The following is a 26,129-nucleotide window of genomic DNA, read 5'->3' on the forward strand; positions in this document are numbered from 1 at the left end:
CACCGTGCTGTAATGTATACGTGACCAATAAAGACTCTTTATCATTATGATTAATGGCATCCGCTAGACATAACATGCCACCAATAGCAGGTAACAAATGACCAGTAGAGGCCCACAGGGACCATTACACCAATACAACTCCCATTAAAACCATTATAAATTCTATGAGGATTTCTATAGTTTTTTTCAGCAGTGACTCCTCTTTGAAGCGCACTTGACCATGCGTACTTGAAAGCCAAGTTATAACTCTGTAGACACGTACAATTCGGCTCATGCTCGTTTATGAGCACGTGTGTCCCGAGTGCAGTCGCTGTCCTGTTTTCCTTTGTAGTGAAAATAAATAAAGCAACGTATCTGCTTGATTGGTCGTGTAAAGCCGGCCCCTCAAACAATTCCGCTAATTCCGCGTCCAGCTTCATCTCCTTAATAATGAAGTTTTCCACGCTACAGTGTTCAGCCTGCTTTTACTCGTCCTTTTTTCAGTGCACGTGATCAAGTACTGCGACGTACCAAGACGTCACGTAACGGAAGAGAACGCTGTTGCCTAGTTACGCACACTGTCACCGTAAACAAACTCCTCGTTGCATTTCGGCATTTATTCGTTCACTACTCCTTCTGTATTTTATATTATATCACTGAATGTACCGGTTCCATTTATTTATTTTTACACATTTCGTTTACACCGTCGACGTAGGATACCGTCACAAAACTGCTCCTCCTCCCTCACGCGAGGAATTCTGGGCAATATTCGCTGAAAAAGTGCCTTCTGAGAATGCAAAGAACAGACTTGCGTTCTCATGAAGACCGGTCTTGCCAGGCTACTGTGCCTCGGAAGAACGAACTCGGGAAGGACAGGAGGACATCGGACGCATCTTTGCGAGAACCGAGACACACTGCGATATTCAATAAAGTCAACACTGCAACATTCATACAGTGACAAACGTAACATTATTTACATTTATGGCTTGTCAGTATACAAATTCTTCGTACTATGCCAGTAAGACGTATATTTGAGTTTGAATCTGAGCACCACTGGCTCTCTCCATGTGTTTACTACTTTACTGAAATTATGCCAAACAGATGTTTACCTTCACGAACCGTCTCGACTTTTCAACTACCTCGTATACTGTATATCTCAATAAGTGGTGGCTCAGTGGTGAAAGGCTCTGGGTTACTGATCAGAAGGTCAGGAGAAGGTCAGGAGAAGGTCAAGCCCCGGCACTACCAAGCGACCACTGTTGGGCCCTTGAGCAAGGCCCTTAACCCTCACCTGCTGAGATGTAAAAATGAGATAAATGTAAGTCACTCTGGATAAGGGTGTATGTAAATCATTCCTTATAGATGCGTATTTAGATTATTGTGGTTAAAAAGATGTTAAAACTAACACTTGTGGGTCGGGCTTCTGTTATCTGCAATGAATTCTGGGACTCCATGCGTCCGACGCGTCCTCGATATCAAGAATCCATCCATCCATCTTCTATACCGCTTTATCCTTCACCAGGGTCACGGGGAACCTGGAGTCTATCCCAGGGAGCATGGGGCACAAGGCGGGGTACACCCTGGACAGGGTGCCAATCCATCGCAGGGCACAATCACATACACACTCACACACCCATTCATACACTGCGGACACTTTAGACACGCCAATCAGCCTACCATGCATGTCTTTGGACTGGGGGAGGAAACTGGAGTACCCGGAGGAAACCCCCACAGCACATCACGGGGAGAACATGCAAACTCCGCACACACACACACAGGGCCACGGTGGGAATCGAACCCCCGACCCTGCAGGTGTGAGGAGAACGTGCTAACCACTAAGCCACCGTGCGCCCTGTTATCAAGAATATCAATTGGAATTGAACTTTGGCGGCGGACGATGACGTACGTAGAACGAGTTCGTGATGACGTACGTAGAACGAGTTCGTGAGGACGCAGGATCGTGTACTGAGAAACGGCTAGTGTGGGCAGATCCACGCTCCGAAAACCTACCGGAAAACGCTAGTGGACCGTCCATTCTCATTTCAACATGCTACAATTTCCGACACACTCATTCTAATCTAATCTAAAGTAGGTGAATTCGGACAGTGCATGTTTTTTTCCCCCTTGAACAAACTGAGATGTGGGCGGGGTCTGGGGCGTGGCTATGTAAACGTGGCCTGTGTAAACACAACACACACTTATAAAGAAAGACACAGCTCTCACACAGGATTTCCCAGCCACAGAATACACGTATACACTGAGGGATGAGGTCATGGCTTAAACCTGATCTTCTACAGGTTTTCTTTGTTCTGGTGAGAACATTTAATGAAATAAAAGACTATCGCACCTTCAACTGAAGTGTGTTTAGATGCCTTCTGGACCTGAGACTGGGGTTTTGGTTTTTTTTGCGACTTTTCAACATGGTCGACTAGTGCAACACCTGACACGCTCGTGCCAACCCGTTTTCAGTGAGCATGACGTAACGAGGATAAAAAAGGGGGCGGGGCTTGTGTGGCGCTCCTGGTCGGCAGGTTGTCGCGCGTGCAGGAGTTGCGCTGTGCCTCGGCAGCATGCGCGCGTCCGCCGGCGCAACTTCCCCCGCACACACCTCAGCGCTGCTCCCGCACCGCCATCCTCACCTCCACACCACCAGCAACTTTTCAGGAGGCTTAAACACACACACACACACACACACACACACACACGGATAATGTCTCTCTGAATCCTGCCTGGAGAAATCATCACGGTTCGGGTTCGGATTCATAATTGATTCTTGGAAGGAAAAGGCTGTGTGACTGTACCACTTCTTCTCCATCATCTTCATCATCTTCATCATCTTCATCATCATCTTCTGAGCAGGATCTGCGCTGCAACACGGAATTGGAAACATGTCGGCCAAATTCCTGCTCCATGTCGTACTTCTGTCCGTGTTGCATGCATGGTAAGTGCGTCTCTCTCTCTCTCTCTCTCTCTCTCTCTTGCGATGCATCCAAATGAATAACGTTCTGGTGTCCACTGTGTGTGTGTGTGTGTGTGTGTGTGTGTGTGTGCGTGTGCGCGAGCCGAAAGGAAAAATCCGGTTTAATAGCCTTAAAGTTGCAGAACGATCCCCAAAACTTCCACCTGCTCTCATCTTCTTCCCATGAATGATACATGAAGATGTTGATCTTGATGGATTTACAAGATCTGAGATGCTTGCTGCATGCAGTGCTGTGTAGTAGATTTTTTTTTGCTTATTTCTCTGTAGCACATTGCCTCTAAACCTGCACCTCTACACAGCATTACAGATTATTACACAGATCATGATCCAGATCATGATCCAGATTATGATCCAGATTATGATCCAGATCATGATCCAGGTTAGTCCCATCACCTGGAAGTGTTTAAGGTCATTTAATGTGGATTTTCTGCACCCGATCCAAAATACTAAGTATATCACACTCGGATCTGAATCGCGATCAGCCTTGATTAAAATAATTCTTTATAAATTTTACTTTACAAACTTTGCGTTGCAAACACTGCAGTGCACTTCTTTATCTCCCTAACCCTTCCATTCATCAGTTATTAAAAAAACAAACATCCCCAGATCTTTTCCCCATCACTTAAAACAACAAACTGCATGTAATATGAATTTTTGCTTTTTTTTTCTGAGTATATCTTTTATTTAAAAAAAGATATTTATTTAAAAAGTCAATTAGAATACCGCGAGTAAAAAAAAGAACCAAAAACATCAATTATTAAAAAACTGAAAAAAAAAACTAAAAAATGATCTGATGCATAGATAAATAATTGTTAAAAATTAACATTCAGGTCTAGAATATTTAACGTTGAAGACCATGAGAGAAAATATGTTTGAATTTTTTTTTGAAGAAAATTATTGCAATATTCTTGCTGTGTACAAAATGTACGCAGGTTAGGAAGGTTGCATGATGCAGCTGGTTTAGGAGAATATATATATATATATATAAAAATTTAAGTAGAACAAAAACTTTATTTTGTACTTTGGAATTTTTTGTGTAGAATGTTTGTAAAGATATATCAGATACATGCATTATTATTATTATTATTATTATTATTATTATTATTATTATCATCATCATCTCAGTAGTGTTTAGAGTAGCGCAGCAGGAATCAGAATCAGGTTTGTGTTAAATGACAGTAATGATGGTAAAGACGTAATTGGACATAATTTACATTTGATATTTTCATTTAAAAAAACTGTGTAAGTAATTATTCATGAGTTTGGACGCTGAAAGAGTTAACGCTGCAACATACTGTACCACTGGGGTGTGTGTGTGTGTGTCTGTGTGTGTGAGTGTGTGTGTGTGAGTGTGTGTGAGTGTGTGTGAGTGTGTGAGTGTGTGTGAGTGTGTGAGTGTGTGTGTGAGTGTGTGTGTGTCTGTGTGTGAGTGTGTGTGTGTGAGTGTGTGTGAGTGTGCGTGCGTGTGTGTGTGAGTGTGTGTGTGTTCTCGAGCAAAAAGCTCAATTTACATTGTGAAACAATAATGAATAATAATAATAATAATAATGATGATGAATTATGAATAATAAATCATTTTTAAACTCCTAGACATTTTGAGGCCATTTTAAGCACAATGCATCTGGAGTTCATTTCCATCTTCATGCATTTTAAATGTAACCTTCAAATTCTGTCAAAAACAACAACAACAACAACAAAACAATGAATCGGTATCAATGATCTATTAAAAACACATGATCTATATATCAATATAACGCAGTACAGTACATTTAAAATGCAGCTCAAAGTAAAATGAATTCAAGAAAAAACCCAACATAATAAAATAGGACAATAATAATAATAATAATAATAATAATAATAATAATAATAATTAAATAACTAGTAGCAGTGACAGAAAGGAGAAAAAGCTAACAACATAATGTATATATATATATATATATATATATATATGTATATATATATAATAAAAAGTGTGTAAAATAATAATAATAATAATAATAATAACAATAGTAATCATAGTAATAATAATAATAGTCGTGACAGAAAGAAGAAAAAGCTAGCAACATAAAATATATAAATATATATATAAATATATAAACAAATGTATATATAATATAATAAAAAAGTGTGTGTAATAATAGTAATAATAATAATAATAATAATAATAATAATAATAATAGTAATTTTGGTGCAGTAACAGTAACACCACCCTGTCGTTGATTGTTTTCCTGTAACAGCGCCACACACACTGGTTTATTCCTCACTTCCTTCCATGTTGTAGAGTATTTGCTGCTGGTTGGAGCATGCCCAGTCCTGAGAAGTGCTTTATGATATACAGTATAATATATATATATATGCGTGTGTGTGTGTGTGTATAACGAGTCATGTGGTTTCTCCTTTAGTTCTCAAACCGTCGCGTCTGAAGACGAGGAGTACGACGATGTGACCGTCAGTCAAATGCTGTCGCCGAAAAAGAACGAGATGGACGCCACTCAGATCCTGAACAACCTCCTGAAGGAGTACGATAAGAAACTCCGCCCTGACATCGGAGGTGAGTGGACTTCACTCAATCCCTTTTCCCTGGAGGTCCGGCTTGCTTTCAGAGGGGTTCCTGGTATCTCGAGGATCCTTCGAAATAGTTTCCTTCTTCTGTTGGCTTTCGGGGAGAGTGGGGTCAGGCATAACGCTATCAAAAGTCTAACGTTCATGCTAACAAGTCGCTCTCGTGCGTGTCTCCTGTCCAGCGTTCCTTTAAGTCCAGAAGAGAAACGGTATTAATGCTAACTAGTTTAAACGCGGATTAAATAACACGCTACTCACATCTTACACGCTCGTCTTCGTACTAGCATCGTTATCGGATCAGATTAGCAAGCTATGTACGCTCACCGGAGGCGCCAACGGTCCCTGCTACTTCCTTCCAAACCTTCATTTTTCTTCGTAATGCCTCTGTCTTCATTTGTGTGTGTGTGTGTGTGTGTGCGTCAAACAGTTAATAAGTTGTGAGTTCGCTCTGCACATGCTCAATCGTGTGGTACGAACGTAACGTCTCTCATCTGGAGGGCACTTGGAATTGTCGAGCTGACTGTCATTTAGCACGACTGATGGAGTTGACGGTGCTAAGCTGGTTAGCTGGCGCGTCAGATTTCAAGATGGTGGACGGTGCGGGGTCACTGCTTTAGTTAACAAAATACCAACTTCCACTTTCTGAAAGAGAAAAAAAATGGTTCCCTTCCTTTAAAAGATGAAGTTCAAAGCTTCCTCGAGCATTCCATCATGTGGTGCTCAACATTTATAGCTTCATCTGGGGGCAAAGTTCTTTCCTGCATCATCAGATTATATACTTAATACAATCAAATGTACTGTATACTTGCAGTGTTTCTCACTCGTAATGAATTGAGATTTTGTAACATTGTGGTCCTTTGATGTACTTTGTATATCTTCTCTGATATTAATATGAAAACGCTATTTGTTGATTATGAATAGTTAACAGACAAACGCAATCATATGGCTTAATAATATTTGATTCATAAAATCGATCAAAGGCAAAAATTCCTTTCGATGTAAGTAGAACCCCTGCAAGAAGCTAAGACCTCTTAAAGAACCCTTCATACAGTCATAGTGTCCTCTCAGTGACACTTGGGGTCATACCTGTGTCACTGTTTCGTTGGCGTTCGCGCGGAACCTAAACGGTTCTACTAAAGGTTCTTGGGGTGGCTGTGGATCAGGTGGTAGAGCGGGTTGTCCACCAATCGTAGGGTTCGATCCCCGGCCCACGTGACTCCACGTGCAGAAGTGTCCTTGGGCAAGGCACTGAACCCCGAGTTGCTCCTGATGACAAGCCTTGCATGGCAGCTCTGCTACCGTTGGTGTGTGAACCACTAAGGGAGAATCGCTACGGTTAAAAAAGCGCTATATAAGTGCAGTCCATTTACAATGAGTACGTGGGTTTTGTTGGTACTCGTCAATACGGATACGGAAAAGAGTAACCTTCTCAGTATTCCTCAACCTTGGACATCCTGGAACATTTCATTTAGCTTGGTTTAAGATGTGATGGAGTTTTGTGGCGTTTAATATGAACGCGTCAGCCTTGACTTTATCTATACGCTAGCGCGCTCCGAACACAATGAAAAAATTCGCGTCTAGAAGATACACACATTCAAAATTTACACTCTCTCTCTCTCTCTCTCTCTCTCTCTCTCTCTCTCTCTCTCTCTCTACCACCGATTCCACCGGATTGATGACATCATTCTGCACTTTAGCTTCTCATTGCATTTTCTGTCTGATCAAAAACCTGTCCCGCCCCCGACAGTTGTAAGTTTTGTGGCTTTGAGATAAGTTAAACGCTGTTTGACTGTTTCAAAAAGGGGGAGGAGCCACTCTATATGTCCCGCCCCTGGAAATTATGTCAGTACCTCAAATAAGGCGCTTCATGGGGACTTTAACAGAGAGCGTTCAGAGAAGTATCAGCGAGTGTGCTCATTACAAATGGACAAAAAGTGTTAACAAATGAACAGCGGATATCAGTATCGGTATCGGCGTCGGTATCAGTATCTGTATCGCTGTATCGGTAACCGTATCCGTATCGGAATGTGTATCGTTATCCGTATCGGTATCAGTATCAGTATCCGTATCGTTATCGTTATCGTTATCGGTATCCGTATCGTTATCGGTATCGGTATCAGTATATGTATTCATATCAGTATTGGTATCAGTACCGGTATCGATATCAGTATCTGTATCGGTATCGTTATCATCATCGGTATCGGTACCGGTATCAGTATATGTATCCGTATCAGTATCAGTATCGGTATCGGTATCAGTATCAGTATATGTATCCGTATCAGTATCAGTATATGTATCGGTATCAGTATCAGTATATGTATCCGTATCAGTATCCGTATCAGTATTGGTATCAGTATCCGTATCGGTATCAGTATCAGTATATGTATCCGTATCAGTATCCGTATCGGTATCGTTATCGTTATCGGTATCAGTACCGGTATCAGTATATGTATCCGTATTTGTATTGGTATCAGTATCCGTATCGGTATCGTTATCGGTATCGGTATCCACATCAGTATTGGTATCAGTATCGGTATCAGTATCGGTATCCGTATCCTTATCCTTATCCATATCAGTATCGGTATCAGTATCGGTATCCGTATCCTTATCCTTATCCATATCAGTATTGGTATCAGTATCGGTATCGGTATCAGTATCAGTATCGGTATCTGTATCAGTATCGGTATCTGTATCAGTATCGGTATCTGTATCGGTATCAGTATCAGTATCGGTATCGATGCATGATGCAAGCTTCTAGCTTCATTTTTATCTTCTCACATATTTTGCTCTACACCTTGTCAGAGTTCACGCCACTGAAGGTGTAGTAAAGTAGTAAAACTTGTTCTTCACTCGCTCACAGAGTTGTTTGGTTATTTGCGCCGTAGCTAACGTTAAAAGCTATAGGAGACCCTCGTGTCTCGCTGCGGACTTATCGCCATGCGTTTTTACTCTCATGATAAGGTGTGTGTTGAATGTCTCGGGGTTCGTCCCTGTAGGAAGTGAGTCATGAGACATTTCTCTCGCTGGTTGAGCTTAGAAAAGTCAGAGGGGTCAGAAGTTGGTGTGATTGATTTTCCAGTGTAGTGGAACGCCGGAGGAATCCGGGACGCCCGTGAGACGCTCGGGCAATGATGGTTTTTCTGCTGTGTGGAAATGTATAATCTGTAGGTAGGCGAAACGTATTCATTCTCCTTTACGCTACTCCTCGTGTAGGACGTGGAGGCTCCGGGCCGTCGGTCTGAGGAATTTACTCGGGTCGGACGTTTTTCTTCGTTCCTCGTTTGTTCAGAACGTCTTTCTCTCCCACCAAAAAAAACCACTGTGGGTGCGGTGCCGTTACGGTAAAATAATCAACGCTACGGTACTGTGACGAAGCGAACGAACGAATTTACATTTAATGGAAAAGCTTCTCTTTGCTCTCTCTCTCTCTCTCTCTCTCGCTCTCTCGCTCTCTCATTACAGCTACTGGGAAACCACAAAGAAGCATAAACTCCTCAATGCTTTTTCAATGTGGTTGTAAAGTGCGAGTCCGTGCGAACGAGCTGTTGCTATAGAAACGATAACAGTAACACAGGATACGTATACGTGGGATCTGTTTCTGTAGCTGCACTACTGTCAGAGCTGTAGCTGAAACCGCTAACGGCGTATTAGCCGTGACCCCTCGATGACCTCAGACGTATTAGCGTGGCTCGTGGATGTAATGCGTCACCTCGTCAGGAAGTCTAGATCGGATCGGATCGGATTTACAGTAACGATACAGAGCGCTGGGAAATCCCTGGTGGTCTCAGAGAGATTTTGATGTTAGTGAATTTGTTTAAATAATTTCTTGAGGCTGTAATAATAAAGCGTAAGTGTTTGTGATTAGTTCCAGAAGCGATGTGGCAGACAGCAGGAGAGGTTTCAGAACCCAGGTGTGTTCTTCTCCGCCTCGGTGTGGTTCTTTTATCCGGAGAGAACGATCACACGACGAGCGAGTCGGTCTCGGTCCGCTGATTCGACTCTGAATCGACTCACCCGCAGGAAGTGAATCAAACATGCCGTGCGTTTCCGGTTGCAGAGTTTTTATTTATTTATGTGTTTGTTTATTTGTTTATTTATTCATTTGAGGTTTTGTTTTTTGTTTGTTTGTTTTTTGCGAGCTGCTAAACTGAACCAAAGCACAGAGCTGTATTGCTGCAGAAATTTTTCAATATTTTCTACATATATATTTTTTTCAGTGTATATATATTTAATAACGACGAGCTGAACGGAAAAAAAGCAGTTTGAATTTTAAATTGTATAATGTTAACATTTTTACGCAAAAACAGACTTTTAAACATTTCCCTTCCGTGTTTTATATATATATATATATATATGTATAAATGAACGTATAAAAATAAATACATTTGGACAGAAATTTCATAAACAATAGATTTTCGTATAAGTTTCAATAAGTAATTGACCCGATGTTTTTATTTTTATTTTTTCCATCGTCTTCGGTAATCGTGATGTGACATTACCGCCCACCTTCTGTCTAATCGTGGATTTGGTGTCCTCGTTCTCCGGCTATTTTGGGGATTTCTGCACACACTTTTTTCACTTTTTTCCATCACCGCATTTCTGAAAATAAATAAATAAATAAATGAATGAGAGGAGTTTTACGGAGACGTTTCTCCTCTTTATTTTTTGCGGATGAGTTTGCGTCTTTTTCCCGATGTTCTGGCCTTCGGTCCACGCTGCCACTGCGTGTCTGTTTTTGGAAACGCTCTCCCGAGCGGATCAATCTGAAAGCGCCGCGTTCGCCTTGTAGCGCTCACTGAGAAAACGGAGATATGTGAAGATATTTTTAGTCATGTGACCCATTCAATTCAGCGTTATTTACATTTACATTTATTCATTTAGCGGACGCTTTGATCCAAAGTGACTTAGAAACGAGGAAATACAAGCAAAGCGATATATCCAGCGGAGAACAATACAAGCAGTGCTACTGTACACGATCTTTTAATTGAGTTCTAGAGAAGAAAAGTGCAAGAGGTTGAGGTGTAAGAGCCAGAGTAAAGTTGTTTTTGTTTGTTTATTATTTTTAGGATGATGTGGGGTTGGCGTTTTATGAGTTGGTTAGGTGTTCACGGAAGAGGTGGGTCTTTAGCTGTTTTTTGAAGATGGTGAGAGATTCTGAGGTCCGGATTGAGGTCGGAAGTTCATTCCACCACTGAGGAGCAGTTAGTGTGAAGGTTCTGGAAAGGGATCTTGAGCCACACTGAGTAGAATCTACTAAGAGTCGGTCGTTGATTGATCGCAGATTGCGTGAGGGAACGTAAACCTTCAGGAGAGAGTTGAGGTAGGGGGCGCTGTTCCAGACAAGGTCTTGTAGGTGAGCATCAAGGCCTTGAATTTGATGCGGGCGGCTACAGGAAGTCAGTGGAGGGAGATGAAGGGGGGTGTGACATGGGTTCTCTTGGGCTGGTTGAAGACGAGGCGTGCTGCAGCATTCTGAATCATCTGAAGGGGTTTGATGGAGCTGCTGGGAGACCCGAGAGTAGTGAGTTGCAGTAGATCAGTTTTGCGATAACAAGAGCCTGGACTAGTATCTGTGTGACCTGTTCGGTGTTGAGATGTGGTCTGTAAAGGTCAAGCTGTCATCGAGAATCACCCCGAGGTTCCTGGCCGTCCTGGTTGGCATGAGTGTGGTTGAGTCGAGCTGTACAGTGAGGTTGTGGTTGATTGAGGGACAGACTGAGATGACGAGAAGCTCAGATTTTGCCAGGTTGAGCTTAAGCTGGTGTCTCTTCATCTGTCCATTTAAAAAAACGAACGTTGCCGCAACGACTCAGAGACGCGGAAACGAAATAAACGCCTGACGGAAACGACCCAGGCCGAAACTTTATGTACCGTACAGCGATGTGTTCATGCTTCAGTGCAGTTTCTGGAAAACACTTGAAAACCCCAGTGTGGACGGAGAGAGAAGGAGGTTTAAAAGGAAACCGCAGCTTTCAGATCCTTACGCATTAATGTGGATGTACTGTAGCCGCTGTGTGAAAGCGTTCTACGTGTGAAAATCCCACACACACACACACACACACACACACACACACACGTACTAACCTTTACAATCAGCACACCGGTTTTTATTTTGGAAAGAAAACAGTCAGTGTTTGTGAGATGCTACAATAAAAACCAGCCTCAGTGCCTGTGACGATCCTGAGCTGTCAACTCAAGTGCATTGTGGGTAAACTAAAGGCTTTCTAATATACTCCATGCAGCTGGGTTCTCTCTTTCTCTCTCTCTCTCTCTCTCGTCTCTATGCCAACAGCATTTTCAGAGTCATCCGTCTGAACGTGTGGTTTATTGCTCTACATGTGAAGAAGTCGACGGTGACAGAGTTTAGAGCCCGTCTGATCGTCGAGTTACGCACCGACTCGGTTTGTCTGTTTGTTAAAAAGTCGTCACGTATAAATTTCACTCTTTGGAGGAAACTATCCAGTAACGGTTTGTATTTATGGGCAGAACAGCGGATTACGGCAATCGCCATAGACGACAAAGGTACGGTATTTTGTTTTGTTTATAATTGTGAGATTATAACTTTTTATCATTTTTTTACTAATAAATGGCTGATTATAAATTCTACTCGTGTTTCTAATATTTAGTACTGTGGAACTGTTAATACTGAGTCATAAAGGTTAACGTTGTGTATTTTACAGCGTGTATAGACATTTCCTGAGATTCTATTGGTTACTGATATCATTCTGGATTCTGATTGGTCGGAACGTCGCTGATTAGTTTACTAGAACAGCAGCTCTGGCAGTAGCGCAGGTTTATTTAGATTCGTGCGCTCGGTCTGATACGTTATCGTTTCTATAGTAACGGCTTATTTGGCGGATGCTCCACATAAACGTTTTAAAAAAAAAACAAAAAACGTGTGTACTTGTTGATATGTCGAGGAGATTATTTAACATTTATGGGAGTCTCCAGTGTCCGCGCATTGTAACGGTAAAGCTGTTGCCTTGTTAGCTTCAAAGACAGAGGTAAAAAAAAAAAAAGTTCTGCAACATTAAATGTAACTATAACGGGATAAAAAAAAAAGCATAACGTTTCATTCTTTAATAAACAAATAAACGTGTAATTCTTGGCAAATAATCAGAGGTAAGAGTCGCTCTTCTTCATCGCACCAACCTGTTACTGATTATTTTACTGTAACAGCACCACACACACACACACACACACACACACACACACACACACACACAGTGTTTATTCCGTTCTTAATTAACACTGTCTCAAAATAAACGGGCTCCGAGTCATTTTTCAGAGCTTATATTCAAAGTTTGATGTTTTGTTTTTCTTAAGGTCAAAATTCCAATTAATTCCCACCACAAGTGAAGTTATTTTCTTCAAAGCACTAACACACACACACACACACACACACACGCACGGATGGAATGCGTACAGACGATTTCCCCGAACTTTCCGAGCTAATTAAGAGCTCCCTGACTGCTGGGATTGCTTATATACAGAAATCCTGGCTCAGCTTTATAAAATATAATACACTCAGCTGGACGTCCTTCAGTCATCGAAGCCTCCAAGACTCCAGAGTGAAACAAACATGGCGGACGGCATAGATTTGCGCTCCTGGTTTCAGAAAGAAAAAAGAAGAAACGCAAACAACTGGACGTTGTGCTCTGTGCATCTGGAGCCGGGAGAGGATCCGAACCCGAGCGTTCGTTTCCTCCAGGATCGGTTCGAACGTCTTTATTTTTCATTGTTTTCATGTTAAACTGATGTTTGTTTTTGTTTGCTCTCCTTCCAATGACATTCAGTCCCTCCAGGATTCCGCCATATTGCGATCGCGGGAATTAAAGCGACGTCAAGGAAACTCCGCGATATTCGGAGGAGCGTGCGATCTTTCAACATTCCCGCAGATTTTCAGATTTTTTGAATAAATCCGGGAGTTCAGCCGAAGCCCTCTTCGATTCGCGTGCGTCGAACACGAGTAGAACTAAGAGGTCTTGTTAACGACAAACATCACCGCGAAAGAGCGCGCAAAACAATTACGTGCGATCGCGATTTCGCCGATTCGAGTAGTTTTCCGCACGGAAGCACAAAAAAAACTCGCAACTATTGAAAATCGAGCATTTTTGGCCGGAGCAATTCCATTAAACACCTCAGCCAGATCCTGTACTTGTGCTAAATCCTGTAGCTTGACAAGGCTGTGATGCTGACCGTAACCACAGACGATGTATTTACAGTAGAACGACGCAGGAGCGGTAGGAGGTTCTCGCTCGGCTGGATACAGACCTGGTCATGGGCGGCTGTGACTCAGGTGGTAGAAGACTCTCCGAGGAACCTGAGGCTGGAGTGGGCACGGAAACCGGGGACTGTTGAAGATGATCAACTCCCAGATGATCAGTGAGCAGGTGTAGCGCTAGCACGTTTAGCGCCGACCCCTGAACGACCTCACCATATGTGTTAGCGTGTCTCGGGTATGAAACTTCTCACCGTTGTCTCTCTTCCTGCTCTCCTGGAAGCCTGGATCGGATCGGATCGAGTCGAGCGCACGGCAGATGCATTTGTCCCTGAAAGCATATGCTTAGAATTTAATTAATGTCAATAGCGAGCGTGGTTAAACGCGATGGAACGGCAGTCGGCGAAGCCGGCGGCGCCGTGTACGGCGTGTACGCTGTAGATTAAGGTGAACAAAGGGATATGAGCCGTTTTTTTGTCCATCTGTGACACACTTACAGGACTCGGGGGCTCGGCTTATTCAGATCAGCTTCGTTTCTTTTTTAGGCGCTTTTTTTTCCCCATTAACCCTCGGTCTGCTCGGCTGCTCCGAGGCTAATGCGCTTCTCATTACTGACTTTTCAGCTGTCTTCAACATTCGTGTGGCGGTTTTTTTGCACTTTCGAGCTAAACTCAGACGCTAACAAGGTTGCAGTGCACGGGGCAGTGGAGGTTTAGCAGTTAAGGTTCTGGGTTACTGATCAGAAGGTCGGGGGTTCGAGCCCCAGCTGTGCCAAGCTGCCACTGTTGGGCCCTTGAGCAAGGCCCTTAACTCTGTCTCTGCTCCAGGGGGCGCCGTATCACGGCTGACCCTGCGCTCTGAATTCCAACTTTCTAACATGCTGGAGTATGTGAAGAAAAGAATTCCACTGTGCTGAAATGTATACGTGATTAATAAAGACTTGTTATTTGAAAAGATTTTACATTTTTTAATGTATTTCATGGCTGCTCTCACAATATCGCGTGGCAGGTAATAAAAACACGAGCGCGACCGGCGTCGTTAATCAGGTGTCAGGGAGAAATCCCGGCTGAGAAATCACTGACACTGGAGACTCCTTCCGTGCGTCACGGATTCCCTCTCGCAGTGCGGTGAGCGCACAGTGTGCTTCTGTTGATGTTATGCCGCACGCCTTTGTTTTGGTTCTGAACCCGTCGTTGCTTTGTTACCTGATCATGTGCACCTGTTTCATGTTTTTCGTGTGATTTGTTTGTTCATTTATTCCCTGCGAGTTTTTTTTTATCACGCATTTATTTACCTTATCATCCAGTGAAACTCCTGAGTTATGTTTATCGTTATATTTTGTGTTTTGTTTTGTTTTTTCTTTATTTTTTACGATTTTTGATTACGGACGAACCCGGTTTAACGTTACCTGCCCGTGCTTGGACCCCTTGTTAAGGACATGGCTATGATTCTTGGACAGCCCTAAATAAAACATTGCGCCCTGCCTTCACTTGCTTCCAGCGATTACATGCAAACTTTTATCTGTATTATTATTATTATTATTATTATTATTATTATTATTACTATTATCCATGGTTTAAATTACTATATAAAAGAACATAAACCTGGGATTTGCAGAGTTATTGTTTTGGAAAATGAATTAACACCGGAATACAGACGCATCCTCATGAGATCCTTCTAATCAGGTGAAGTGAATGTCGAAGGCATGTGTGTGTGTGTGCATATGTAATGGCACCTGCTGTCACAGTGCCCTAATTGTATCAGCTGTCTTTCGGGATACAGTATGAAGGGGAAAATCCTCCGAAGTGGGTCAGTTTTCTGTGTTAACACTTTACACTTAATAACCACACACTCCACATTCCCACCACACACACACACACACACACACACTCCACACGCACGAGGGCACACTATCAGCATCCAGCAGTCAGTAATTATGTGTGACACCGGGCACATTGGTGTTTAGGCAGTGAGTCGTGGCCGTCGATGCGAGTTTTCCTCAAGCAGCAGGCGGATCAGGAGCGTCAGAACAATCCACCTGCATGCTGCGGTCCTCACACCGAGTGTGTCCTCTAACACTGAACAGCTGTGTGTTATACAGCACTCGTTTGTGTTAGCGGGAGAAACCGAGATCACAGAGAGAGAGAGAGAGAGAGAGAGAGAGAGAGAGAGAGGGAAAACACCATCAGACGGCGAGAGAGACGGAAAGACGAGGCGATGGAGCGTGGGAGGGAGACGGATAAACAGTCTGTACGAATATCACTATTCACAATTTGTTTCAGTTTCAGGCCGACAGCGCGGCTGTAAGTCTCTTCTTTTACAGCGGCGTTTGATTTTTAATTTCTGCCGACTACATTCTGATCTTTTTATCCGCCATCCTGAATATATCTCTCTTAAGCCGTCGAACAGACGATCGCTCCTGTTTTATTCAGAATTATTCATAATGTCACCTTACAAGTTTAAAATAGAATCGCAACGGACCGTGTTTTATTTTCCACTGATTTGATTGATTTGATATATCATGACCCCAGTTGATTTAAAATGTCCTACAGAAGACAAATAAGAAGTTGTGGAAAAAAAGAAGAAGAAGAAAAAAAGGAAATATAAATCTAAATATTTAAATTCATGGCAGAATAAGGCGAAATAAATCATCAGATAAAAATGGTACGAACATAAAAAAAAAAACTGAATTAAAAATAAGTTAATGAATAAAAATAAAATTGGAAATAAAACTAGCTAGATACTTCAATTATTAATTCATTAATTTGTTTGTTTAGTTATAAGGAAAGAGAGATGAGAGAAGCACAAAACTCAGTATCACAAAATCTAAGATAAAACAAAGACCTGAGTAAACACAAAATACAGTTTGTAAATGATAATGTTATTTACTGAAGCCAAAGAGTTATCCAAAACCAACCGGGCCTGTGTGAAAATGTATTTGCTCCCCGTAGTTAATTATACCCCAAATCTATGAAAGTGCATCGATAATGTGGTTCAGCTGGACGAGACACAACCAGGCCTGATTACTGCAGACCCTGTTCAATCACATCAGCACTTACATAGAACTTTTTCAACAGCAGGAAGGTAAAAGGTCTTACTCAGTATCACACTGTGGCAAAGTTGAAAGAATTTCCAGAATTGATGAGGAAGAAGGTGATTGAAAGACATCAGTCTGGGAAGGGTTACAAAGCTATTTCAGAGGCTCTGGGACTCCAAAGAACTACAGCGAGAGCCGTTATCTCCAAATGGAGAAACTCGGCACAGTAGTGAACCTTCCCAGAAGTGTCCGACCTTCTAAAATTCCTCCGAGAGCACAGCGACGACTCATCCAGCAAGTCACAAAAGAGCCAAGGACAACATCAAAGGACCTACAGGCCTCTCTTGCATCAATAAAGGTCACTGCTCATGACTCCACTATCAGAAAGACACTGGGGGGAAATGGATCCAAGGAAGAGTGGCGAGGTGAAACCCACTGATAACCCAGAACAACATTAAGACTCGTCTGAATTTCACCAAAACACACCTTGATGATCCTCAAACCTTTTGGGAGAATGTTCTGTGGACTGATGAGTGGAAAGTGGAGCTGTTTGAAAAACAGGGGTCCTGTTACATCTGGCGTAAACCAAACACCAAATTCCTTGAAAAGATCATCATACCTACGGTCAAGCATGGTGGAGGAAGTGTGATGGTGTGGGGATGCTTGCAGTAATTGACGGAGACAATAAAGGAGATGCTCGAAAACCCTCCAGTGTGGCTGAACTAAAGCGGTTCTGCAAAGAAGAGTGGGCCCAAATTCCACCACAGTGCAGTGAAAGACTGATCTCCAGTTATGGGTGCAGTTAAAGGCGGCACAGCCAAATTTTTATGGGGGCAGTTAGTTTTTCACATTGGTTTTGGTGTTGGATAACTTTTTTTGCTTCAATTAAAAAAAATAATCATTAAAAACCATATTGTGTGTTTACTCACGATGCCTTCGTTTTATGTTGTATTTCGTTTGAAGATCTAAAACTATTTCGCATGAGATGTACAACAGAACATCAGGATAAAAAAAATATATATATTTAAAAATACTTTTTCACAGCACTGTATGTAAGAAATTATGGTTGTGTGTGTGTGTGTGTGTGTGTGTGTTCACACATCAATGTATACAATGGATATAAAAAGTCTACACACCCCTGTTAAAATGGCAGGCCTTTGATTGGATTTAGGTCTGGACTCTGGCTGGGACGTTCCACATGCTTGAGCTGGTTTTGGTGAAGCTGTTCCTCTGTTGATCTGGAGGTTTTCTTCGGGTCGTCGTCGTGCTGAAGGTGAAATTCCTCTTCATCTGAAGTGTTGAAGGTTTTGCGCCAGAATTGACGGGTATTTGGAGTTATTCATTATTCCCTCCACCCTGATGAAAGCCCCAGTTCCAGCTGGAGAAAAACAGACCCAAACTCTGATGCTGCCCCCACCGTGCTTCCCCGTGGAGACCGAGTTCTTCTGGTCATGTGCTGTGGGTTTGTGCCGAACATATCTTTTGGTATTTTGGCCAAAAAGTTCAACTTTGCTCTCCTCGGACCAGAACACGTTATTCCACGTGGTTTTGGGAGATCGGATGTGTTGTTTGTTTATTTTTTTGGTTAAAAAGGCTTCCGTCTTGCCCCCCTACCCCATCACCCAGAGATATGAAGAATTCAGGAGATTGTCCTCACCTGTCGGGAGCAACCAGTACTGGCCAGTAATTGCTGCGGATCTTTTCATGTCTCTGTAGGCCTCTCTGCAGCCTCCCTGACCAGTTCCTCCTGATCTTCTCATCAGTTTTAGAGGGACGTCCTGCTCTTAGTGTCACCGTCGTGTCATATTTTCTCCACGTGTTGATGATCGTCTTTACAGTGTTCCATGGTATATCCGATGCCTCGGAAATATTATGGTATCCCTCTCCTGAGTGATATTTTCCAACAATGAGATCCCGGACCTGCTCTGTAAGACCTTTACGTATCAAGAAGATGTCAGGAGAATCCTATAGGAACAGCTGGACTTTATTTGGGGTTAATCAGTCACTTTAATTGATGGCAGGTGTACACTAATTAGTATTTAAATGAGCTTGCAATGTGATTGGTTGATTCTGAACACTGCCACATTCCCAACTATAAAAGGGTGTGCAGACTTACGCAAACTGGAGACTGGAAGTTCTTTTGTTTTTATTTTTTCCCCACAAAGACATGTCTGGGAGTGTATCACTTCATGTCTCTATGTATGTGTATATTTATATATGGATGTGTATGTATTTTTACGTGTATATGCAATTTCACGATAAAGGTGAAAAGGTTCTGACGTCGTAGTTCTTAGTTTCATTTTTTTACACCGCAGAAACCTGCCATTTTAACAGGGGGGTGTAGACTTTTTATGCAACGTTTACTCCGTTTCATCCTCCACGTGGACACAGCAGTGGATTCTGATCTGGTCCGGACGTGATGATTGATCTTCTATAGCGGCGTGGGTGTTCCACATCATTACATGTAACTGTAAATGGATAAAAATGATGACATTCATTCAAGTCATTCTTTAATAAATAAAAACGTGGCATATTCGTTGGTGTACGAGGAAAGAAACACTCAGCGACGTGCCGTTAGAGGAAAATAATCAGTGCCAGGGTGGTAACAGTAACTCCGCTTCATCACACCACAGTGTTGTTGATTATTTTCCTGTAACCGCACCACCTCAGACTGACTACCACTGCACTATATTTCAGCTTTTTTTTGTCTAAATCACCTCATTTTAAATGCTCAAATGTGGAAATTTGAACTAAAGAATAATTATTAATGACTAGAGGAATATTTGAAGGTATTTTATTTCATCAGAACAATCGATTAGATCATATCTAGAGAGAAAAGGCCAACATCTAATCACTTTCGGCCCTTTATTCACATCAAATATAGAGCTTTTACACTTATGAGTGCACTGTATGAGTCTTTGATGTATAAATTTGACCACTTGATCCTTCCGAATTTAAGGAAGCGTTCATTAAGACTTAAGGGTGGCATTTGAGAGTTCCTCAGAGATTTGTCCTTATTTAACCTGCATCATGTCTCCGTAAGACCATTTCTACGGCTGTTCGTCTTTGTTCCTTGGAAGTTTCCGGTTAATTCCGAACATGCACTAATGCATTTTTAACCATAACAGTAGTATTTTTTAACATTAACCAGATACAGTGTCTACTAATAACCTCTCCGGGTCATCTTAGCGCCGAGGCATGCAGAGTACGTTGTTGAGGCCGTTCGGTTGTCTTGCTCCGGGAAGGAAGTACCAGAGATCACTAGTTGCTTATCTACCAATGAAGCTAAGTATGTAGTGATAATGAGTCTTTATTGGTCACATATACATTACAGCACAGTGAAATACTTTTATTCGCATACCCCGGTATGACAGGAAGTCTGGAGCAGAGAGGGTGAAGGGCCTTGATCAACAGTGGCAGCTTGGCAGTGCTGGGGCTTGAACCCCCGACCTTCTGATCAGTAACCCAGAGCCTTAACCACTAAACCACGCTGCCAGAAATGGTCTGTACAGAATGTATATACTTCGGCTACGTGTACCTTGTATCGTGAAAACATGTTGAATAAAAACTCCTCACGTGTTGTTTTTGTCGTATTGCCACCGCGGCCGTATCTGCGTAAAGAACGCCCTCGAACCCGACTCCACGAGCCGAGCAGCTTAACAAACCGATGAGTGGAAATCGACAAAATGCTCGGTCTCTATCGATTGTTTTAGTGAAGCTCAGATTCGTTCTCCTTCGGGTATAAACGTCTATATACTGGAATTGGCTGGATCCATTTTCACTAAAGCTCTGCTTTCATCAGGGGTTGCAAGCAATAAATAAATAAATAAATCAATCAATAAATCAATCAATCAATAAATAAATAAATAATAATAAAAAAAAATAAGCCCTCACGCCAGGTTTCATTTGTGTTTTCTACGTTAGTTGGCCTGTACTACAAAAACCCTGAATAAAAACCTTCTGGATAAAACGTTGCTGTTGCTGTAACCATCGCAAAAATAAGTTGATTATTTTAGTGCAAATCGTCATTTTTATGCATTTATAGTTACTTTAAATGTTGGGGAACATCCGCAAAACAGGTTTGTTTCTGTTCTCACTTATCGTATAGCAGCTATAAACAGCTTTTTATTCCTCTCTCTTGGAGTTAATGAGATAAACACACACACACACACACACACACACACACACACACACACACACACACACACACACTGGAGACTCCTTCCGGAAATGCCAAATAAACACTTTTCTCTGTACAGAGAACGTCACCATATCAACGAGTACGCGTTTTTTAATCTTAATCTTTAATTAAATTTAAATGAATAGGAATTTATTTTTAGATTTAATTCTGATTATTAGCTATAAAAGGAGATCTTGGTAGCTGTGGAGTATTTATAAATGAACACAGGGCAGCATGAGTCCTACCCCGATGGGCCTCTGTTAGCGCTAGTTGCAGTAATAACTGTATGGAGCTAAACGGCGCAGCCAGCACTCTACACGCTAGAAAGTCGGCTTATACAGCACAGTAGCTGTCAAATAGCGAGACTTTTTTAAATCACTGCGCACTCAAAAGAGCTAATTCAGTTAAGAATTTACACGGAATTTAAAAACGTATGGAGTTGTGGACTTTACGAAGATGAACACTTGTTGAACAGTTGATATAAACGTTGGGGCCCTGGATCTCCGGCCCCGTAGACGGAGACTCCGCGGAGACGTCGCATTCGTTCCTCTCTCGCTTTAACCTTTAAAAATCATATTTACATTTAAAATTGTGAAGGAAAAAAAGGTCCGGAATAGCTGTCTCTGACATTACAAACGCAGAGCGGAGGTGGAGAGGCCACGAATGCAGAGAGAGAGAGGGAGAGAGAGAGCGAGAGAGAGAGAGAGAGAGAGAGACGTAGTCAATATAGACAGAACTCTTTAGTAAAAAAAAACAACGATTCAATTCAAAGCTCTCACACTGTTAACCTTCCATACCAGCGAACATTGCCCACTTCCTGATGGAAACAGGGGGGTACACTAAATTGTGCAAGCGTACACACACACAACACAATAATGACTGTGCCCTGGGCACACTATTTCTATTTCCTCAATATTTGCACATCATTACATCCGTACTGGTGGATGAGCCACCCTCTGCATCAAACTCTACATTCACACTTGTGAGGAAATTGACGTGAAAGCAGTATTAAAAACTTTCCCTGAATAGTTCTTTTACCCAGATCCTACCCTGTTCCACAGTTTCCTTCAGAATATATCAAAAACAACCGGGTTCAAAAGTAGCCCAATTTTGTGGGAAGACCAAACATCTGGCTGTCAAACTCAGAGCAAAATACATGGCACTAATTTGCACCTGCTTTTGGGAGGCAGACAAAATTCATATGAAAATTTGGCAAAACTTGCTAATTGGCCGAGGTCTAATACATCAAACGGAATGTGCCGTCAGACACGTTTCCCTCTTTTCCACCGTTTTCTTTTCTTTTTCTTTTTGGCTCACCAGTTTGCTTAAATTGCTCGTTTAGGCTTGAATTGAACGTGCAGCAAATATCCAACATGAACCCATTAAAGAAAAGTGTTATTTCGTCTTTAAATGGCGAAGGCTTGCACAAGTTTAATACCTGCCCTTCGGGCTGTATTCATATTATATACAGTGTCCTCCATTAATATTGCTCAACCTGGCAAAATCTGAGCTTCTCGTCATCCCAGCCTGTTCCTCAATCAACCACAACCTCACTGTACAGCTCGGCTCACTCACACTCATGCCAACCAGGACGGCCAGGAACCTCGGGGTGATTCTCGATGACAGCTTGACCTTTACAGACCACATCTCAACACCTGCACGGTCCTGTAGGTTCATCCTGTACAACATCAAGAAAATCCGACCCTACCTCACCGAACAGACTACACAGATACTAGTCCAGGCTCTTGTTATCGCAAAACTGATCTACTGCAACTCACTACTCTCGGGCCTCCCAGCAGCTCCATCAAACCCCTTCAGATGATTCAGAATGCTGCAGCACGCCTCGTCTTCAACCAGCCCAAGAGAACCCATGTCACACCCCTCTTCATCTCCCTCCACTGACTTCCTGTAGCCGCCCGCATCAAATTCAAAGCCTTGATGCTCACCTACAAGACCTTGTCTGGAACAGCGCCCCCTACCTCAGCTCTCTCCTCAAGGTTTACGTTCCCTCACGCAATCTGCGATCGATTAACGACCGACGCTTAGTAGATCCTACTCAGGGTGGCTCAAGGTCCCTTTCCAGAACCTTCACGCTAACTGTTCCTCAGTGGTGGAATGAACTTCCGACCTCAATCCGGACCTCAGAATCTCGGTAGCACTGCTTGTGTTGTTCTTTGCTTGATACATCGCTTTGCTTGTATTTTCTCATTTGTAAGTCGCTTTGGATAAAAGCGTCCGCTAAATGAATAAATGTAATGTAGATATAAATATTGGCACCCTTGTTGGCAAAATTGTTTAACCGTTTTGATCTTTTGTTCAAAAAATTCACAAAAATACTCTGCTCAATCAAGGTCCTGCCATGACCATCCCAGTCCCCTGACCTGAACCCCATAGAAAACCTGTGGGGTGAACTGAAGAGGAGAGTCCACCAGCGTGGACCTCGAAATGTGAAGGATCTGGAGAGGTTCTGTATGGAGGAATGCTCTCAGATCCCTCGCCATGTATTCTCCAACCTCATCAGGCGCTATAGGAGAAGACTCAGAGCTGTTATCTCGGCAAAGGGAGCTAGCACAAAGTATTGACTTAAAGGGTGCCAATAATTCTTGCATACCTATATTTAACAAATATTTTTTTGGATAAACCTGTATTGTGTTTGCAATTGTTTGATATCCGTGAGAGCAGAGTATTTTTGTGAATTCTTTGAACATTTTTGAACAAAAGATCAAAAGGTTAAAGAATAAACCGAGCACTAACACTGCTACATGAAACACTAGAAATACCAGAAACACTATGAGTTAAAGGTCTTGAGATTAACATAAACAAAACAAAGAATGACAAAAGCAAGACCGCCTGAGTAGTACCTTAAATACTAGTGCCACTTAACCAAACGATGTGAAACAGGTACGGACGTTCAGGTGACGTGCTCCGTGGTGTGCAATGGCTTCTGGGAAACGTACCAAGTTCCGGATGCATGTCACATACTGTACATATACGTTAACATTCAGATGAACTTCCAGGCTGCAACGGACCACACCATGGCTACACAATTATTCAAAGTTTTAGGTAGAAATGCGTTCATTTGCATATTCATTAAGGCGAACATGTGAAGCGAACGATCTTCTGTACGGTGTAGTAATAAATCAATTTGTACATTATTATGCGTTACACACACACACACACACACAATGTCCATAAATTTCACAAATTAAAAGACGGTAAACAGAACAGTTATAACCCTGTAATTAGATCTGTGATTAGACAGTGTGTTCTTAGTCTATTTTTAGTTTCCTCTGAGAGTCTGGGCTAAAAAGAATTCAGGCCACGCCTCTTTTCTGGCTTCTCCACAACCATTCTGTGTGTTTTCTAACGACTGTTGGTGGCGCAGTTGGTTCAACAAAAGTCCAAAAATAGTGGTTGTTACCTGAGGTGTTTGCCAAAAATGCAGCCTTCACGACTATAGCTCTTTTGTAAACACATTCGCAAACCTTTATTAAAATCGGGGCCGGAGTTTCTTAAAGTAATTAGCGCTAATTCTCGCCTTGTTAAGCCCACGTCCAATCCCTGTTGCTGGCGCATTGATTACGGATGTCTGTGTTAAACATCCGATTGATGTCTCAGCATGATTAAGACATTATGTACAAAGGACATGATGTAAGCAATGAATGGAGTGTGGGCTTTATTCAGGACCCTGGATATTTGTTTCCATGGTAATAAAACTCTCGGTTCTAGCCCTCTACATTGAAAGATCAGAAGACTCGATTGGCTCTACCTCATTGTAGAGAGTGCACTTCTTAAAATGACCGTCCAGTCGTGTACGTGAGACGGTATGGTTGCTCAGGATGCATGGCGTCCCAGTACACCTAGCGCTCCTTTAACAACAAGCAGGAGGCTACTTCTGCTTCAGAACGGTTGTCCGTTCTGTTCGACGCGTGTTTTCCGAGGACCTTTTGACCTTTTCAACGCCCTATTGAAAAATAAGAGTGCAAGTACACGGAGCATTGTTTGTTCTTAGTCTTTTCCTCGTTCCGTGATAGGAGGATGAGTAATCCGTGTAGTGGAGGAAGGCGTGTTACACTATACGCTTGAAACCTTTCGGCTTTGTTCGGGTTTTATTATCTGGAGATTGCAGTCAGTATCACGGAGAGGTCAAGTTCAGTGTTGTAAGCTCCTGCATTTGCTTTTAGATCTCCTGCTTTTGGCTGTTGCATAATAAATTGAAAATGGTGGTGATGGCTTATGTAACTAGCGGCAAAATAGAAAAAGGCAGATAAATGCATTGTATTGAGTGGTACTGTATATCTGTGTCAGGACGAACAGCAGAGCACTTCCATGAATTACAGGAAGTAACATTTACGCCGTACTTGTTCTGCTACATTATGTGTATTGTGAAGGACTGAGATAGATAATTTAGGTGTTTTTGGGTTTTTTTAGATGATACAACATGAGAATGTTTGCATATGAATGCATGATCATTTCCTGTGTTTTTCTTGGTGGGGGTTGTGGTGGCAGCAGACAGGAAAGGCCGGTCCATACTCCAGGTCAGTCTATCCCTGACCACAGATTCCAGCTCCTTGTTGGTGATGCCTAAACATTCCATCTGAACACCCTCTGGTCCTCTGTTTTTCAAAGTAGGGACTACAGTTCCATTTCCCAGAGGAGCTGCCACAGGTCTCAATGCGACATTGAATCGGTGTGTTAACAACACAACCCCAGTTGTGTCACAGCCATTCATGTTCCATATCCTCGCCTTCACTTGGTCCACATGGGCGGTGGGAGTTAAATTGGTCTCTCGTAGGATCCTCTTCCAGGCGCTCCTAAGCAACCCAAAGTGTTTGTGATTGACAAGCCGTAGCTTGCGCTCTAGTCTAATAACATTTTACTGTCCCGGTAGAGATTCAGTTGGCTGTTCCTCCCAATCCTGACCCTCTAGTTATCCGGGTCACTCCCACCAGGAGCACTGACGTCCCCCAGGAGCACTATGGAGTCAGAAGAGAGGCTAAATACTCCAATCAGCCATGTGTTGTACAAGCACAAACAACAGCGTTCGTACGAGGTGCTTGAATTTGCATTTTTGGAATTTAAGTACTGGAAAACCTTGAAAATAGCGTCCTTTTTTTTTTCTACTGGTGCTTAAAAAGAGCTTGAAGTCAATAAATCAGAAATCGCTAAA

General features: G+C 42.4%; 1 protein-coding gene across 1 annotated transcript in view; it reads left to right on the plus strand.

Annotated features, from left to right (window-relative positions):
- Positions 1–1,686: 1,686 nt before the first annotated feature.
- LOC128614532 (gamma-aminobutyric acid receptor subunit gamma-3) overlaps positions 1,687–26,129 on the plus strand; it is a 129,729-nt gene continuing 105,286 nt past the window's right edge. Inside the window, exons 1-2 of the mRNA XM_053635889.1 lie at positions 1,687–2,920; positions 5,362–5,510. Of these exons, the coding sequence (XP_053491864.1) occupies positions 2,868–2,920; positions 5,362–5,510 (202 nt within the window). The 5' untranslated portion in view covers positions 1,687–2,867. The remainder of the gene's footprint in view (positions 2,921–5,361; positions 5,511–26,129) is intronic.

This window comes from Ictalurus furcatus, chromosome 11, assembly GCF_023375685.1.
Source record: "Ictalurus furcatus strain D&B chromosome 11, Billie_1.0, whole genome shotgun sequence".
Classification (NCBI taxonomy): domain Eukaryota; kingdom Metazoa; phylum Chordata; class Actinopteri; order Siluriformes; family Ictaluridae; genus Ictalurus; species Ictalurus furcatus.